Genomic DNA, 19,546 nt, shown 5'->3' with positions numbered 1-19,546 from the left:
TCCTTGAACCGATCGCATTTCTCTCTTGTCGAGTCCGGGAACAAGAAAATATTATGGTTCTTCCAAGAAAGCTTCCCTTTGCTCCTCGCCTGGCGCAACACAAGATCTTTATCGGATGATCTCAGAAATCTGGCCAGAATCGATCGGGGCCTGTCTCCCTCAGAAAATCTCTGAGCAGGGACTCTGTGAGCTCGCTCTATTTCCAGTTTATGGCCTGTTATGTCGAGCAGACTCGGGAAAAACTCGTCTAGGAATTTCATCATATCTCTGGCCTCCTCATGCTCAGGAATTCCAACAATTTGAACATTATTCCTGCGGCTTCTATTCTCAAGATCTTCAAGCTTTTCAAGGAGATGTTCCAAATCAACTTTGGTCGCGGGCAGATTAGCGGCTAATTCCTTCTCCGAAGATTCCAGAAAATTGATTCATCTCTCAACATCAGTCACTCTTGTAACTGTCTCTTTTTATTTCCATCGCCGTAATCGATCGATGTATTACAGCGAGATCCTCCAAGTCAGCAAGAACCTTCGTCAACATCACCGTCATGTTGGACAACTGACGCTGGATCTCCTCTCCCGCCATGCCATCCAAATCGAGTCCCCGGTCTGTAGGCCTGTCAGGGCTTTCATCCTGAACACCTAAGTGTCTTTTAATGTCTCCAGAGCCAGAGGATTTTGACTTCTTTGCCATGTTTTGCCTCAAAGAGCAAATGTGTAACTGGGTGTATCAAATTTCACCAGATTATAACATGAAAATAATAAAAAATTTAGTAAAGTGCACAGAGCTCGTCGCTCACACATCTGCATCTTGCATGGCGTCACGTGACCTCTCGGTTTTAACACTTTTAATGATATAAACTGGTGAGATTCGATGCACTCTGTTTCATAACTGTTCTAGGAGGACAATATGTCAAAGAATTCAAAATCCTTGGGCTCTGGAGACAATAAAGACACTTACGTGTTCAAGCTGATACCCCCGAGAGGGCCGTGAGCCAGGCAGTCAATTTGGCCGGGGAAATGCGAGAAATGCGGCGAGAGATGCTGGACATGTCGGCAATGCTGACGAAAGTCGTTGCTGACTTGGAGGATCTTGCTGTGATAGATCACTGCCATGGAGGCAAAGTTCTCTGAGATGGTTACAAGAGTTCCTTGACATGTCAAGAAACAGATTGATTATCTGGAGTCATCGGAGTGGGAATTATCTGCTAATCCACTAGCAACCAAGGTGTATTTGGAGCATGTCTGGGAGAAGTTGGAGGACATGGAGAAACGTAGCCGGTGGAATAACATCCGTATTTTCGGAATTCCTGAGGCCGAAGAGGGTCGGGATATGGTGAAATTCCTGGATGGGCTCCTTCTGAATCTGCTCGACATAATAGACCATAAGATGGAAATCGAGTGAGCTCACAGGGTTCCGATGTGGAGATCCGTGGAGGGAGACAGGCCCCAATCAATTCTGGCCAAATTTCTGAGATCATCCGATAAAGATCTTGTGTTACGCGAGGCGAGGAGTAAAGGAAGGCTTTCTTGGAAAAACCACTGCATTTTCTTGTTCCCAGACTTTGCGAATTCGACAAGAGATAAACGTGATCGATTCAAGGAATGCAAGAAAATTTTACATCAATGGAAGGTCGCTTTTGCACTGATATTCCTGGTCATTTTGTGGTACTCACATTGCAGCCAAGTGGACTGGCTCACTGAACATTCACTTGACTGTTTGAGGAAACTGAGCATTTATTTGTGTGTGTGTGCTGGTTCCACCTGGCGGCTGGAGTTTATTTTGCAGAGTGGCACACCTTCAGGACAGTTTTGTGGATGAATCTACACATTCTTTGAGCTTGTTCCACCTATTGGCTGGATTTTATTTTATAGATTATCTTTTGCTGTGTAATTCTGTCTCACAAAATTTGAATAGAAACACAGGACTTGAACAATCCAATGGCAAAGTTGTCACGGGGGTCCTCGTAGGCATACATAGACTATTTGAGTTTGGAGGGATGGATGCCAGTTGGTGCTGTTGTGTGTAGGGTTAATGCGCACATTTTTCTTTTTTCTGTTTGTTTTGTTCCGGGGGTTGTTCGAGTTTTAATGGTCACAAAAATGTTGGAATGTGGTCTTTATAATCTTGTTTTTGACACATGATCTATTTTTTCTTATATGACAAAATGTAAAATGTTAATATGAGTGGATTGTCTCTCTCCACGTGGAATGTGAATGGGTTGGGGCACCCCATAAAAATAAGGAAAGTTATTTCTCTTCTTAAGAGTAAGAAATATGATATAGTGTTTCTTCAAGGAACACACCTTTCTCCACAAGTAGCGGAAAAATTTGGAAAGATATGGGGTGGGCATTTTTTTTTATAGTGCTGGCTTGAGTAAGAGCAGGGGAGTCATTACAGGAGTCATTTTGTTTTATTATTATGCATTCGGTCTCAGACATTTGGCTCATTGGTCGCTTCCACCTGAGAGAGCCCCTCCCTTGTTTTGTATTGAACAGGAAGTTCTTGCCCTATTTTGCCATTGCAAAGCCTTTCTATCAAACTAATCGGAGAAGTTAAGTTACACCCCGTTATCTCGCATTTGCACTGTGTATGGACAGAGGTGTCCTGAATGTTTAATTCTGACATTTATTTAAATGTTGCCTCAAGCATATGGCTGAACCCTAAATTATGTATTAATAAGTCCCCTTTCTGCTGGTCAGAGAGAATTGTGAGGGGGGTTACTACACTTGGTGACCTATATGAGAGCGGAGTGTTGAGATCTTTTGAAGATTTGGTTCAACATCTTGGGATTCCTAGATCTCAGTTTTTTAGATATTTACAGCTGCACCACCTGCTCTGTACTATTTTGGGAGTAACATACATCCCCCTAAAATGGCAGACACTTTGGCAGTGGTGATTACTGCTTTTGGAAAAGGTCATGAGGCATCAGTGTATTACTCCCTGCTAATTCAGAGTCTGGGAGACAGAGCTTTAATTTCTATCAAGAGATTATGGGAGAAAGATTTAAACTTGATATTGGAGGAAGGAGTGTGGGCTAGGATTTTAATAAACATAAAGTCTACATCTAGTGATGCAAGGGTGCACCTTATGCGATTCAAAATTATACATCGATTCTACTGGACCCCCACTAGATTGTATAGAATTGGTCTTAAAGACACACCCACCTGCTGGCGATGCCAATCGGAGGATGGAGACACGGCCCATGTTTTTTGGTAGTGTGTTGAGATCCAGGGGTTTTGGATGAAGGTTCAGAGTTTTGTGTGTGACATGTTGGGCACTCAGATTTCGTTTTGCCCCAGACTCTGTGTTTTGGGTGATGGGGAGGTCATCGATGTGGGGAATAAAATCATAAAAAATTGGGTCCTGACCAGTGTGATGGTTGCCAGACAGATTGTTTTGAGGTGATGTAAGTCGGCTGGAGCGCCCCCATTTCAGGAGTGGTGCACAGAGATGGGGAGGGTGGTGGTGTTTGAGGTGTATTGGGAGGGGTAGTGGTGGAGGTTAAATGGTAAATGTTGATTCCATGTATATATGTTTTGCTTTTCGTGTTTTCTATGTGAATCAATACAAATTTAATCACAAAAAAAAGAATTGCATACTTATTAGAAATAAAGTAACAGTACAACTGATATTAAGTTGTAATTCATTACAACCAATATTATACTTTAATATATTCTTAATACATTAAAATATATTTTAAATATATTTAAAGTGCATTATAAAATGTTACAATGTTACATATTTAGCACTACTGAAGTGCTACTTAAGTGGGTGAAAAAAGCATTACTTAAAAGCAACTTATTGCATTTAATATACATTTAAACAGTACTTAACTATCACTTAAATGCAATTAACATGCAATTAAGTGTCCAAAAATATTACATACAGTTCACACTTAAGTACAATATGTGTTTTGAAAGTACATTATTTCCATTGCACTTGTTTAAATATACTGTATTTCAAGTGCATTATCAGATAATGTCCTATAAATGTATTTCGTGAAAATATAATAAAGAACATCTTAAAATGTATTAACTTTAAATGTAATTTCAAATAACACACTATAATTAAAATGATAATACATTATACTTTTGTTTCAATGTTTATGTTAGTCAATAAATCCAATTAATTATACTACTTTGAAGCACACTAAAAGAGTATTAAAACATAATGATTTAAAATGTACTTTTAAAATAATACTGTTAAGTTAACATTATCACAGTGTGCACTTTTTAAAAGTGTGCTTAAGTACGTTAGGAAAAATACGCATGAAAGTGTATTCCCTTCAAGTACAATTAAGTATCCTTTAAATTAATTTATATTATATTGCCTGTAATTATCTTTTTCTAAAAATATACTATTAAGATTTCAAGTACACTCCAAGTACACATCTATTACACTTAAGTGCACTTCTTTTTCAAATGGGGTTGCATAACATGGGACTACATGGACTGTTTTTTGGTATGGACATGACTAGTTATCTTCAAAACAAAGTGGGTATTGCACTAGCAAAGAGCTGAGGAAGAGTTTACCAGACAACAGCATAACCTTTTAACACAAAGCTTATCATAATAAATCCTCCAGACTAAAAGTTGAAATGGACTTCTATTGCTTAATTCATCACTATCCTAAACTGATAGGCTTGTAATCATGGTTTTGTTAATGTGCAACACACCATGTCCATTTCCCGCCCTCCTAATAAAGTGTTAATGTCAAGTTTAGATGTCAATTGCTGTTGCGATCAGTCAGTGTTCATGAGCTGCAATATACAGAAGACTGACAAAGATTCAGCCGGATCCATAGACTTTTCTCAACCACATTGTGAGCAAAATGAGCAAAAACAAATACCTGTGGTCTGTAGTCCGACTGAGTCTGCCGTTTGTTGGGTTTTGTTTTATCTGTGCAGGTGCATACATCAACTCCATCCAGGGTTGCCTTTACACTTTGAGGGTCTTCTTCGCCTATTTCCTCATTGCCTTGGGTTTACTTTCTCTTTTAACTGGAATCTTCTGGTCCGTATGTCGTGGAATGAAGTGCAAAATGTACGCAGAACTGAGAAGGATCCAACAAGACACTAGGGTCCATGTTTCTACTGTGGACAGGTAGGACTGATTTGCATCTACATAGTTTGAATCTAAAACTTAGCATGACACTTTGGTTTCGAAGCCTCTAAATATGGGTAGTTGACATGAAATACATTAGGATATGTCTTGCGGTGTTACATGCTACTCCATAATATTTCGCTAATTCTTTCACAATTATTATGCATGCAGTTTTTATGACCTCAGGTTGAGAGCGTGCATGCCATGGAATATGTAGCCTACTTTTGTATTTTTAATTCATTAATTGCAGGAACATTTAGAATAAACTAGTGAAGGCAAAAAAGTTGTCTTAAAATTGTGAAAAAAATATTCAAAAGGGAATGGTGAACAGTCACTTAAAATATACACTGTCTTCGTATAACCTAAAATTATAATATTACATGAAAAAAAAATCATGGATACGCTATGTATCAATTACTCATACACAGAAACAGGATTATTTATTTGAGGACCATATTTGCAGGAAATATTTGGATATGATTCTAGGGGCATGCAAGCAATCAGCAGAGAAGAAAATATTTGCAAACCGCTATATTATGCACTAAGATAAAACGAATGATGCCAGATACTAGCCTTCTGATATTACACAACCCTCAACATTTATTTTATTATGTGAGAAGTACAGGAAAAAGTATTAAAACACAGCTAAACATAAGTTGAGTAAATTCTAAAGAATTTCTTAATGCATTCAAATACATTTTTCCCCTCTCAGGCCAGACTTCTACCCTCCCTCTTATGAGGAATCCCAGCGCACAAGTGATGATCACATTGAAACTTCACATGCATGTGAGGTCCAGTTGGGTGCAGCACCACCACTCTACACACAGAGCAGCTCTGATACACTGAGTGTGGACTTTAGCCATGAAGAGCCTCCAACCTACCAGCAAGCAGTTCTTCAGTGTCCACATGAGCCACTGTCAGTTGTCTCTGGATTAGTATGAGAGGAGAAATATGACAGTATGAGAGTGGTCAAGAAGAAACAGGATTATGGATCAGACATGAGCTGTCCAACCATCCATCCCTTTATCTTAGGGGAGGTTTAAAGTTTCTTTCTTTGTTCTGAGAGAAAGCAGAGACCAATGTGAGGTGGCCAGCAGTAATAGACACCAGAGGTGTAGCTTGAGCAATGAATGAGAAAGTTTGTCAAGGAACGATGCAGTTCATGCTGGATTGTCATAGTCACCTTAAACCAATGACTGCTGTAAAGGAATGAAATTGAAGTCAGTTTTACAGTGATGTTGATGTGTTAGGAGGGATGCTGTAGGGCTGCAAGACACAGAATGTGGGTATTATTGTCCCACTGGGACCTAAGGTTGTCAACAGGATTATGGACAGATAGCAATGTCAAAAACTATTTCAACAGAGAATATTTTAAAGGTTTAAGCACAGGGGGGTGGCCAGGGCTGGCCGTGGCCACCATGGACCGAAGCCTGGCCACCCCATTGGCAACCCCATTTGCAAAGGCCCTTTTGGTCATTTTTTGTCTTGGCACAATTTAGTCTTTGCACACCAACAGCAACCATCCCCAGCACCCCCTCCGATGATGTGCCACCACAAACTGATCGCTGGACCCTGCCCGGCTACTTTTAAAAACTATTCTGCTACAGATTGCAGAATACATGTTGTAAAATGTAATTTGTAATTTATTCCATTAGATTACTCAAAATCAGTGACGTAATCTAAATACTTCGGATTACTTAAACACTGGCAGACTTTTTAACTTGTTTTGACTATAAACAAGTAAATAAAGTAAGAAAATACACTTCACTGTTAAAATACATCCTAAATATCTTATGCAGTTTTGCTAATCAAGTAAATGTATCTTGTTTTACTGGAAAACAATGTTTAAATTCTCATTAGGAATAACATTTTTGCAGTACATATTTGCCCTAATATTAAAAGTCTTACTAGAGAAAAAAGTTATGCTCTAAAGTGTATTTTCTTCATAGAATTCCTTATAAAATATAATTGCGCCTGGTAAAAGATTCATGTAAAGGCAAGAAATAACATTTTAGCTTAGCATAAAGCTAAATATTCACATGACAGTTTACACAAGGTTAACTATTTTTGCTTCACCAAACTTCAAAACCCCACAGAGTTTACACAACGACACCCTTTTCTGATTTTATGTGGATTCAGTTCATAGAATGAGGCAGAACATATATTATTTGTAGCTTTCTATACAATGTTAAAGGCCACATTGATTAGCAGTTCTTGTAAAAATACCCTAACTGCATAAAAAAACATTGACAAGGCATGTAATTGTGTATTTATTGGATATGTGTTTCATCTATCAAAGTGTTTCTAACTGTTTTTTTGGTAAGATATAGAAACATGATGTAGTTACTATATTAAGCTCCCAAGGTAAAGTTCCTCAATTACTTCATATCCAACATTTCATTCACAACAGTGTGAAAGTGCTCATATGAATGAAACAAATTATAAGAAAGTGTTTCATTGCTGTTCAAAAGCTCCTCAGATTGCATATTTTATATGGATAAATGTTTTCCAAGTGAATAGATTAAATATTAAATGAAACAAATTACAATAAAAGGCAAAGAAATATCATCAGTAATCAAAATACTTTTGAATGTAACTATTCTAATTACCAACGATTTAAACTGTAACTGTAGTGGAATACAGTTACTAATATTTTGTATTTTAAATATGTAATCCCATTATATGTATTCTGTTACTCCCCAACACTGTGAGCTTGTGCCATATTGGTGGAAGCATGTAGTACTTCAGCATCATAAAAAATAACCAAAAGACTAGAAATTTAGAGAGGTGGTACGTGACATCTGAGATGGTATAGGTAGAAAGTAGTGATGAATTTACTAATGCTGCAGAAACAGATCCTGTATATTTTGCAGTTTATGTCTAAAATATTGTGTCATCTATATAATGAATGTAAAGACTGAACCCATGCATTTATAATACTGTTTTGTATGACTTATTATATATGATAAAATTACAGCTTTGATATTGTTACTTGCTAATATGAAAAATCATTCACAACAATAAAGTGTTTAAACCGAAAATATTGGCCATAATATTGACTCAAATAAACATACTACAGAATTGAATGCCATATATGGTATCCATTGATATGTGGGCACTTATGATAAAGAAAATCAATTACACCATGAGAATCAGTTCAGTAACAGTTCAGTGTGTTAGTAACAGGCAGATAAAGCCATTATTATCATAGTGTTTATATAAATATACAATTAAATATTTAACAAGATACATTTATGACTTTAATAATGATCAGAGTTTTATGTTTTGCATAAGCCAGCATAATCATAATGTTATATCTAATAAATGGTTGATAAATCAAATCAAATCAAATCAAATCAAATCAAATCAAATCACTTTATTGTCACACAGCCATATACACAAGTGCAATGGTGTGTGAAATTCTTGGGTGCAGTTACGATGGTTGCTACCTTGGTATGATTTATACTGACTGAATTCTTTCATCTAAAATAAGTAGACAGCAATAACAAATGTGGGGCTCTGGCCCCAAATGGGAATAAAAACAAGCCAGGACACACAAAAGATCAAGTTTATTTGCACGATTTAGGATACAAAATTAATTACAGCTAAGGCAATTTGTTTAACTTAAGTAGTTGGTGTAAGTTTTTTTCACCTATGATTCATCAAAATCTGTACAGGGCGATTGTGCAGATCAGAAGGGTTTTAGAGGGCAAACCTTGAATTTTAAGAATCTGCTAAATAAAAAATAAAAATCTTTGTCAAATGCACTCAAACACTGCACACTGGTGGCAGAAAGTTTGGAATAATGTACAGATTTTGCTCTTATGGAAAGAAATTGGCACTTTTATTCACCGAAGTGGCATTCAACTGATCACAATGTATAGTCAGGACATTAATAATGTGCAGTTTTAATTAATAACTAAACTACTTCAGAGTTCTCATCTAAAAAATCCTTCACGTGCAGCAATGACAGCTTTGCAGATCCTTGGCATTCTAGCTGTCAGTTTGTCCAGATTCTCAGGTGACATTTCACCCCACGCTTCCTGTAGCACTTGCCATAGATGTGGCTGTCTTGTCGGGCACTTCTCACACACCTTACAGTCTAGCTGATCCCACAAAAGCTCAATGGGGTTAAGATCCATAACACTCTTTTTCATTTATCTGTTGTCCAATGTCTGTGTTTCTTTGCCCAGTCTAACCTTTCCTTTTTGTTTTTCTGTTTCAAAAGTGGCTTTTTCTTTGCAATTCTTCTTATGAGGCCTGCACCCCTGAGTCTTCTCTTTACTTTTGTACATGAAACTGGTGTTGAGCGGGTAGAATTCAATGAAGCTGTCAGCTGAGGACATGTGAGGCATCTATTTCTCAAACTAGAGACTCTGGTCTTCCACATCTCTTTCTGTCCTTGTTAGAGCCAGTTGTCCTTTAACTTTGAAGACTGTAGTGTACACCTTTGTGCGAAATCTTCTATTTTTTGGCAGTTTCAAAATTGTATAGCCTTCATTCCTCAAAACAATGATTGACTGATGAGTTTCTAGAGAAAGTTGTTTCTTTTTTGCCATTTTTGACCTAATATTGACCTTAAGACATGCCAGTCTATTGCATACTGTGGCAATTCAAAAACAAACACAAAGACAACTTTAAGCTTCATTTAACAAACCAAATAGCTTTCAGCAGTGTTTGATATAATAACAAGTGATTTTCTAGTACCAAATTAGCAATTTAGCATGATTACTCAAGGATAAGGTGTTGGAGTGATGGCTGCTGGAAATGGGTCCTGTCTAGATTTGATCAAAAATAACTTTTTCAAATAGTGATGGTGCTTTTTTTTTACATCAGTAATGTCCTGACTATACTTTGTGATCAGTTAAATGCCACTTTGGTGAATTAAAGTATCAATTTCCTTCCGAAACAGCAAAATCTGTACATTATTCTAAACTTTTGGCTGCCAGTGTATTTGTAATACATTAAACACTTGCATAAATACTGAATGCATTTATGTAATACAATAGTCACAATTGTTATATAATAATAATGATGATGATAGTAATAATAATAGTAATGTACTTCAAACGCTAAACAGTCAAAACAAAGCTCTCATCACACAATGGAATGCACATAATCCATCGGTAACAATTAACAGTAAGGTTCCATTTGTTAACATTAGTTAATGCATTAGGTATCATGCAATAACAATAAACCTATAAATATAAATTAATATATTTTTTTACAGTATTTATTAATGTAAGTTAATAAAAACAAAACTTTTCATTGTTAGTTCATAGTGCATTAACTGTAAACATATGGTACTTTTGATTTTGAAAATGTATTAGTATTTGTTTAAATTAACATTAACAAAGATTAATTAATGCTGTAAAAGTATTGTTCATTGTTAGTTCATGTTAACTAATGTAAACAAATGGACCCTTATTGTAAAGTGTTACCAATCCATCTTATACGCAGACAGCTGATCATGCAGGATTTTAAAATTAAAGCAAACACTGTATTAAAGAATCATTACTCATCAAGAAATTATTAGGAGTTAAATGGGTTTCATTGGGCAAATTAAACTTTGAAGTATGTTTTCCTTCATTTTAATTTTCAAGCATTCTTCTGTGAAAGTGTCAGAGGTACTCGGATATACTTGGCAACATGCCAGATAGGACCCAAAATGGGAAATGAAATAAAAAATAAAAAATAAATCCTTGTACTTATTTCGAATCATGTCACAAGTTCATTTTGAGGATGGTTCAAGACTTCACATTTCAGAAAATGGTCAGAAAATTGCAAATCAAACCCAGTGTTAACAGATTAAAAGCAGGATGTAATATCTGTAGCAACAAAACCAAGACAATCTTTATAATTATTATTTAAGTGTTGTGGCTCACTGTTGGATATAACCTCTAGCAGTCACATCACATAGATTATTTTTTGTGTTTCTACTGAACAACATTGCTCCCTCATTTAATCGATTGTCTTGAATACATTTCTTTGTAACAGCTCAGCTACATTGTAAACAAAAGCACTCAGTTACACCAAATTCACCATACTTTGGATTTAGACCCCAGCTGATTCAAATCAGCATATTGAAAATACCAGGTGATCTACATATAACCTCCATGTCATACAGGTGCTTTTTGTGTGAGCGCAGAGAAATTTTTTTTTCTCCCATTTGAATTTTTTTGTGGTTTACATGAGTGTATAAATGTGCAAAATAAGTGACAGCTTAACAGGGGCCCTCGTACAGATGGAGGAAAATGAGGAAAAACGTATGGAAAAACAGCAGCAAAACAAACAGCTGGCACATTCTTTGTGGTGTTGCAGAAACAGGAAAGCATGGAGACAAAGTCTCGTGATTTTGGCCCCTGGTGTGCAGTGCTGGGTTGGTCTCAGGTGATGACATTGGGGCCTTTGCATCCAGTTCGTTCGTGGATGTTCGAGATCTTTAGAGCAATGGCAATGAGGGGGCCCAGCACAACCTGAAATGATCAGAGAAAAAAAATGAGGAATCATTCAATTGCTAAGCTTGTCCCCCCTTAGTTACTGTTGCTCACACAGACAATCTTTTCAGAACGTCCCATAGAATTGAACTGGAGATTCCCAATAAGAGTAAGATTTTCAGTCAAATTTCCTTTTAAAGTGTTAAAAATTTAATGGATAATATTTTTATTTGGCCTGGAATTAGGCATTGGAAAAATTGGAAAGCACTTTTATCCGCCATTTAATTTTTCTTTAAAAAAAAATTATGACGAACGCTTATCACAATCAATTTGATATTTGATATTGATAACATTAGTTCAAGTGAACAGAACAGTGGAACATACTCACTATGGTACTGTGATCTTTAGTTAACATTAACTTTACAATGATCTGAACCAATACATCAGTGAATTAACATTATTGAATTAACAGATATTAACTAACATTCATTTACAAAAGTGGTAACTTGCAACTGTTATCTCATTTTCTACTTAATTTAACCCATAAAATTACTTTTGTTGATGTAACATAATTTGCAGGTAAATTTACTCATATTAAATAACATTTTTGAAATGAATAAAACCAGTTAATTTAGACGTCACCACATTGTTAGGTTACCACAAACCATTTTTATAGTGTACCTTGGAGCAAATGTGCACTGTAAAAAATGTCAGTGTGAGTTTACAATGAATTCTTGGCTACTAATTGCATGACTTTCACAGTATATTTTACAGTAGTATTTCTACAATTTATTCAAATTAAATGACAACTGTTATACTGTGACTTCACAGTGAAAGGACAAATAAATTACTGTAATGTAACAGTGCTGTGCTGTAGAATCACAATGATCATCAGTGTTTTTTTTTGTTTTTTTTTTATCTAGTGTTTGTTAATTGTCACCATCCTTGAGATTTGTATGCTGAGTGTTGATATCTTGTGTGCCGGACTGACAACTCATGATAAAAAGTTAATGAGTGATAAAACCTCTTATAGCCTAGCTTTGCGAACATCCCTTCCCCATTGTTCATTTAAAATGATACTGTTTCTTTACTTTCAAATGCATCATATGGTGTAGTTTATACATCATGGGCTGACATAATGTCAACCACTAAACTGACTATTTTCTCCATACACTATAGTACAATAAATGTTGTTCTTAAACACAATTGCACCACCTGGGAGAAATTTCATTAGAATAAAATAAGAGAAGGTCCCATCCAAAGGGAACACTTAACACCGTAATGGTGACTTCAAACGAAACACCATTTTCCCATAATGCAGTGCGATATTCAAATGACTTTTTTCACAGTAATTTGTTGTGTTGTGACAGAAAATGTTCTAGCCTGCATTGATTTACAGTAAAATATTGAAAATAGTATTTTATTGTAAGAAATTACTGTTAAATCTTGTAAAATCCTGGCAATTTTTTACAGTGTGCCCTTTTTAGGGTGCTATTTTAAGAACACTAGCGCTAAGCGCAGCGCCATGCCATAAGTCATACACGGCAGGCAGTTTTGGTATTTATGTGCAAGTATGCACTAAGTCTAGGCGCAAGTGGGTTTAGTGAAATTGTGCACGCAAGGCGCTAATGGGCTGGGTCAAGTGCAATTTAATTCTAAACTGTAAAAAAAATCTGTTATTTTAATGGTTAAAGACAGTAAAATAAAATGTCCACTGTCCGCTGGCACAAAAATTAACACACTCTCGAAAATTGGATAAGACGTTATGCACGCATAGAGCTGCACTTTGCACACTCACGAAAAATAGAGCCTCTAATGTTCATTTAGGAATTATGGCTGACATTTAGTTTTATTCACAGCATGTACTTTTCAAAATGTATTTAAAGATTTATAAAAGGGCAAAAATACACAGAAAAACAAATGTTAACATAAAAAATGTCCTTTATGTGGTAACATCTAAAATAAATGCTTTTCTTAAAGTCAAAAATATGATTTAACATGATTGAACCAACCTGAATACATTAGGCAACACCAACAAAACTCATTTGAAACAATTGCAGGCAGGGCCGTTTCTGAGAATATGGGGGCCCTAAGCAAAATCCTACTTGGAGGCCCCACCAAATTGTACCTATTATGAAACATAGTATGATGTCTATGGTTTAATGCTTATCAGGTAAAGGCATGGATTACCTATTTGTGCTATTATTCCCAATGCGTGCCAAACTGGCTGCCAGAATCATGAGATTGGACTATGGTTGAGTATTGGTGATCGCATTAAACCTTTGGAAAATAGCTAGCTCAAAATCAGATAGCTGAAGGAATTAATTGTTTTAAGAGACTTGTGAACTCTGACACAATTCATCTGCATCAATCTCCACAGATCTTAAATTCTAGAGTGTTGAATAGATGTTTAAAACTTCTGAGTGAATGAAAGAATGACTGAATGAATGAATGAATGAATGGCAAATGGTATTAATGTGAATGATAGATTTTACGTAATGACACGGCCTTGACATCTTTGTTTGAGAGTGGTCGGATATAATCCAGAAGCTGGTTAATAGCCAAGAGCAGAGATGAATAATTACAAATAATAAATTAATAAATACATGCTTCCACCTTCAACAAAGTAAGATGTAATGATGTCGCACTTGTATACAAGCTAAGCATCAATAAAAGCATGTTATCAATAGCAGATAGTGTGCTATGTGGCAAAAGACATCAATAACAGGTTTTTTATGATGCTACGGTCGCAATAAAGCTACATACTTATCGATTACTGATAAATAAATATGCCTACATATGTGTTATCTTTTATACTCACAAATTAAGATAGTAACCACAACAAGTGGTATTATATTTAAGGTTTTGTCGTCATTAAATAGATAAACTGTAACTAAGCAGATATATTCCTGCAAAGCACATGGGCAGTGCATTCATTAATAAACATGTATTACTATTTGCTCTAATGACTCTGGGACTTTGCCAGTCAATATGTTGTTGTTGACAAAACCGCATAAAACAGGTAATATTTTCCCCCTCTAGCTCTTGTGGTCTTTGTTCTGAGAGAAGGCTGTACCTGAGTCTCTCTGCTGTGTCTCTCAGGGTCTCTTTCATAGCTCTCTGCATAGATGCGGATGGTGGCCCCGGCTCCAGCACCAGAACCACTGAGCCGGAAGATTATTCGGGAAGAGTCAGTGAAAATGATTCTTAGGCCCTGCAGGACAAGAGCACATATAGAAATGCAGTTAATGTTAGCACTAACAATACCAGTTAAATAACTTCTATTCTGTAATTTAGCAAATGCTTTTATCCAAAACAAATAACAGTACACTTACAGAGCTACAATTTTACACTTTATCAACCTACAAATGGTTTATACTATAGCTGACTATGCACATTGAACTGGGATAGGAGAAAGTATTTTAACATCCAAAAAAAGCCACACTTCATCTTTAATATTACTTTCTTTTTGATAATTTGTTAATTGCTACTTTATTTTATTTTATTTTGAATTACAGATTTGTTATTTTATTTGTTAATTTTACTTGCTTATATGTGCTATTGTACATATTATTTTGCACAATTTATCCTTATATGCATCTATACTGCAAACACAATACAATGCAATTGCACACTAAATAAAAAAAATGATAGACAGACACAGAAAGGGCAAAAAAGCAAACCCAGGCCAGATGAAGCATCTATTGGAGCTTCTTTTTCATCCAACTACTCCCGTTACTATTAACCATGTGCATTCAATTTCCATGGATTAACCTGAGGTCAAGTGTCTTGCTTAAGGCCACATGGCAACAATTCCATGCAGAAACTTGTTTGAACCTACAACCTTTGAGTTATCAGCTCAGGTCATTAACTACTAAGCTATACCACAATAATTAATTTTTCACAAAATGTGAGCAAAACGTAAAACTGGGCCAACATCAGATATGACAGTAAGATTGTTGTTTGTGTTGTTTGTAGTGCATACAAGGTTTTGCTTTCCCCTACAGCTCATTTGAAATGCTATTTTGCCAAACCATGGCTTTACCTAGATTCCACACACAGCAACATTTGTAGTTCATTATAATCTCCACAAGATGTCAGCAAAGATCAGGTGCTAACACAAATACGGTCCAAAATTGTTCAACAGTTAAAGTTCACTCAAAAATGAAAATTCTCTCATCATTTACTCACCCTCATGCCATCCCAAATGTGTATGACTTTCTTTCTTCTGCTGAACACAAGCAAAGATTTTTAGAAGAATATCTTAGCTCTTTAGGTCCTCACAATGCAAGTGATTGGGTACTAAAATATTGAAGCTCCAAAAGCACATGAAGGCAACATAAATGTAGAATCCCAGTATACACATCTGGGATGACATGAGAGTGAGTAAATGATGAGAGAATTTTCATTTTTGGGTGAACTAACCCTTTAAGGACTGAAAGAAAAGTTTCATAAACAGAGTCAGCAACAGAATTCAAAAGTCTGAGGACATCAAAGGTAAAACATTTTTTTATAAATAAAGTAAAAAAAATAAAATTCTTCTATAAATGCAAACCGTTTTCTTTAAGGGGTAAGGTGTGTTTATGTTAGTCTTTAGTAGCCCATACAGAAATTGTATATACTGCAGTACATGCAAAACACATTTGATATATATATTTTTCACTGATATACATATGCAACATATATTTCAAAATAAAAAATACAAATGCCCATTTTCATATTTAGAGAGAGAGAGTATATTTCCCCAAATAAACAAACTGTATTACTATAAATTCCTACATATCCCATGTATGGATACATTAGATTGTATTAGTGAAAAACTATGTTCTCCGCTTCATGAGTGCACATGTACTTTAGAATATATGTCAAAAATAGTGGAAATGGAAATATGTACACTACCGGTCAAAAGTTTGGAACACTCATTCTTTATTATATATTTTTTTCACATTTAGAATAATAGTAAAGTCATCAAAACTATGGAATAACATAAATGGAACTATGGGAATTATGTTGTGACTAAACAAAATCCAAAATAAATCAAAACTGTGTTATATTTTAGCATCTTCAAAGTAGTCACCCTTTGCCTAGAATTTGCAGACATGTACTCTTGACATTTTCTCAACCAACTTCTTGAGGTATCACCCTGGGATGATTTTTAAACAGTACTGAAGGAGTTCCCATCTATGTTGGGCACTTATTGGCTGCTTTTCTTTATTATTTGGACATTTTTTAAATTTTTTATTAAATGTTAGTTTTATAATGAAATTAATTAATATGGTAACACAATTATATTTTTGTCTACAAAACTAATTTCAAACATTTAAGCATATGCCTTCAGATCAAAAGATTTTTAAGATCATGAGAAACATTTCAGTCAAGGGTTTCAAAACATTTGACCGGTAGTGTACATGTATGCCCACATATATGAAATGTATTTTAAAATTATAAAATTATATTTATGTTCATATATTGCCATATATCAGATTTCTGTCTGGGAGGGCCGTAATCATCATAGACACCATAGACTGATTTTTCATTTGTTATAATAAGCTTTGTGTGAAAACAGCAGAAGTCTATGGTATGTCCTCATTTAGATAGATGTGTGTGTGTGTGTGTGTGTGTCATTGACTCCGACAGCTGAGTGTCTCTTCAGTGGCCCGCTACAGACAGGCAGAGTGGAGCACCAGGACAGCTGACACAATCCAGTGCTGTGTGGAATGTCTGTTGTAATATAACACAGTCAGCTGTGGAGACGCTGGCCGGATGACTGGAGTGACTGTGCCACCACAGTCAGCGGGGTGACCACTGGGGGTCTGACTGAACGACAGGCCATGACCTGATGTCACTCTGTCACAGTGTGATATCACACTAAACGATGAGGGCAGATTAGATGTGTTAGTTGTTGAGAGAGAAATTACTTTTCTTTAGAGAGAATGATAAAGGTTATTTGTATGGCAGACATTATTAGACTGAGAAATATATATCTGAGATGTATGAATGTGCATAGACATTCAGGCTGCTAACTGTAAATGTAGATGCCCAAACATGGAATTCCATGGTGGTCCGTATGTTCGACAGGGATCGTCTCGGGAAAGGCATATAACTGCAGAACATTAAACCTTAATGCTCAACAAAACCAAGGCAGCACTTTATACGAAGGCCTAAGCTGCAAAATCTCTGATATTTCCCCATTATCTCCAATGGGACCAATGCAAACATTTGGTTTCTTCTCAAAATCACAACCATTTACAATGGTTCAGTTAAAAGTAATTGAGCACACATGCTGCAGTGATCCATTATTCTGTTCTACAGACAGTTTAAAGCTTGAAAGCGGTTGCAGTTTGAAACTTATTACCATAATAGAAGATATTATCAATGCACTGTGTATGATATAGGCTTAAGCTGCATGAGTATTTAGTTAATATAGATAAGAATATGTTAAAGATTGCAAAAGATCTCATAGAGCATTTGCTTACTGTATCAAACTAGGTATGGAACTAACCTGTTTCCTAGAAACACTGCCATCCACTGGGTCGATGTATTCAAAATTATCGGCCTTCTCCACACTGTAGACATTATTGCCTACTGCAAACTTCTGACTGGTGAAGGCTTTATCGGTGATAACAGCCTCCAAATCTTTCATGAGGTAATATGCTGCCCTGCCATCCACACCTTCATAATCAAACCTGTGAGGTACAAACAAATAAATACAACAACAATACAGTGCATCACATTACTAGAAGGAAAACCTTAAAAATGTAATTCTAAAACCTCATAAATAACTGTTTACTTGACAATCTGAAGAGCTTTCAGGATATGGAAATTCACAGGAAGTCTACAAGTACAGCTAAATATGGTTAATGTGGGAAACATGTATGGGAATGGACTACTTGCACAACTGCTTCCACGTTCTACATAGTGAGGATCAAGCGTTTCCAGTTACAGCATTCAGCGCACCTACATGCAGAGGTTTATATATAGAAAGGCAGATTATTTCTACTTTTTAGGGCTGTCAGTTGATTAAAACAATAAATCATATTTTGGTGTTGACATGACTGATCTCAAATTTATGATTTGCTGAAATTTGCCTCTAAATATGTTTTTTTCCTTTCCAACTGAAACTAAACACAGTTCCTGAATATCAAATCAAACATATAACCTGCCTCAGTCTAGCCATCTCATTAACATGTGTTTCATTCATTAACCCTTAAATGCATGATCATTTTCTCAAACACTCTTACATATTCGGGTCTTTAGAAACCCGGCACTTATATCTATCAAAAACGGATGTACAAAATGCCCAGGTAGTGTCAGATTTTAAAAATATTTTCAAGACAATTAGAAAACAATAAAATAAAATATATTTTTTGTATATTTTGATGTTTTATTTTTCATAAATTAAAGAGATAATGCAACAAATCAGGACAAATCAAGAACAGGATTCATTATTTTCACACTGAAATTTCATGAATTGCAACTGGCTGTCAAACACACATTGAGCTACACATAACACATAATCTACACATGTGTAATGTATGTGAAACTTATGTGTAACTTATGTGTATTTTCTCAGGCACTTATCGAGTCTAAATAGATGCACAACTTGTGGTTGAAGCTCATCTGTGGTTAAATGTCTGCTACAGACATGTGTGTGTGTGGAGAAATGGTGAAATCCGCTTAGTGTCTACCAGCCATTGCTTTTATAGATCGGCTTGGGCTGAATTAAAACTCTGAAAACTGAATTTTGAAGATGCTGTACATGGTAATGTTCATAATATTTATTCTCCTTTCTCTGAAAATGCCTGTACTTTTAAATCTTCTTCTGAATGCTCATTTTACAGTAGGTGGAGTTTGGCAACTACTGCACATTGTAAACATACTGTATAACCGGAAACTAGCGAGCCACTTTATTTCAAAGCTAAAGTACGTCATGAGGCTCAGAGCAAGTATTCCATAGGGAAACAAACATTAAACATAACATAACAATCCACACAAACATTAAAGGGA

The 19,546-nt window shown here is 35.8% G+C and overlaps 1 protein-coding gene across 1 annotated transcript in view; it reads right to left on the bottom strand.

Moving 5' to 3' along the window:
* Positions 1-8,654: 8,654 nt before the first annotated feature.
* Positions 8,655-19,546, bottom strand: part of LOC127415005 (phosphoglucomutase-like protein 5) — a 51,987-nt gene continuing 41,095 nt past the window's right edge. Inside the window, exons 9-11 of the mRNA XM_051653443.1 lie at positions 18,042-18,225; positions 14,616-14,753; positions 8,655-11,578 (exon numbers count right to left, since the gene is read on the bottom strand). Of these exons, the coding sequence (XP_051509403.1) occupies positions 11,489-11,578; positions 14,616-14,753; positions 18,042-18,225 (412 nt within the window). The 3' untranslated portion in view covers positions 8,655-11,488. The remainder of the gene's footprint in view (positions 11,579-14,615; positions 14,754-18,041; positions 18,226-19,546) is intronic.

This window comes from Myxocyprinus asiaticus, chromosome 24 (genome assembly GCF_019703515.2).
Source record: "Myxocyprinus asiaticus isolate MX2 ecotype Aquarium Trade chromosome 24, UBuf_Myxa_2, whole genome shotgun sequence".
Classification (NCBI taxonomy): Eukaryota; Metazoa; Chordata; class Actinopteri; order Cypriniformes; family Catostomidae; genus Myxocyprinus; species Myxocyprinus asiaticus.
This window is presented reverse-complemented; position numbering and strand designations above follow the sequence as displayed.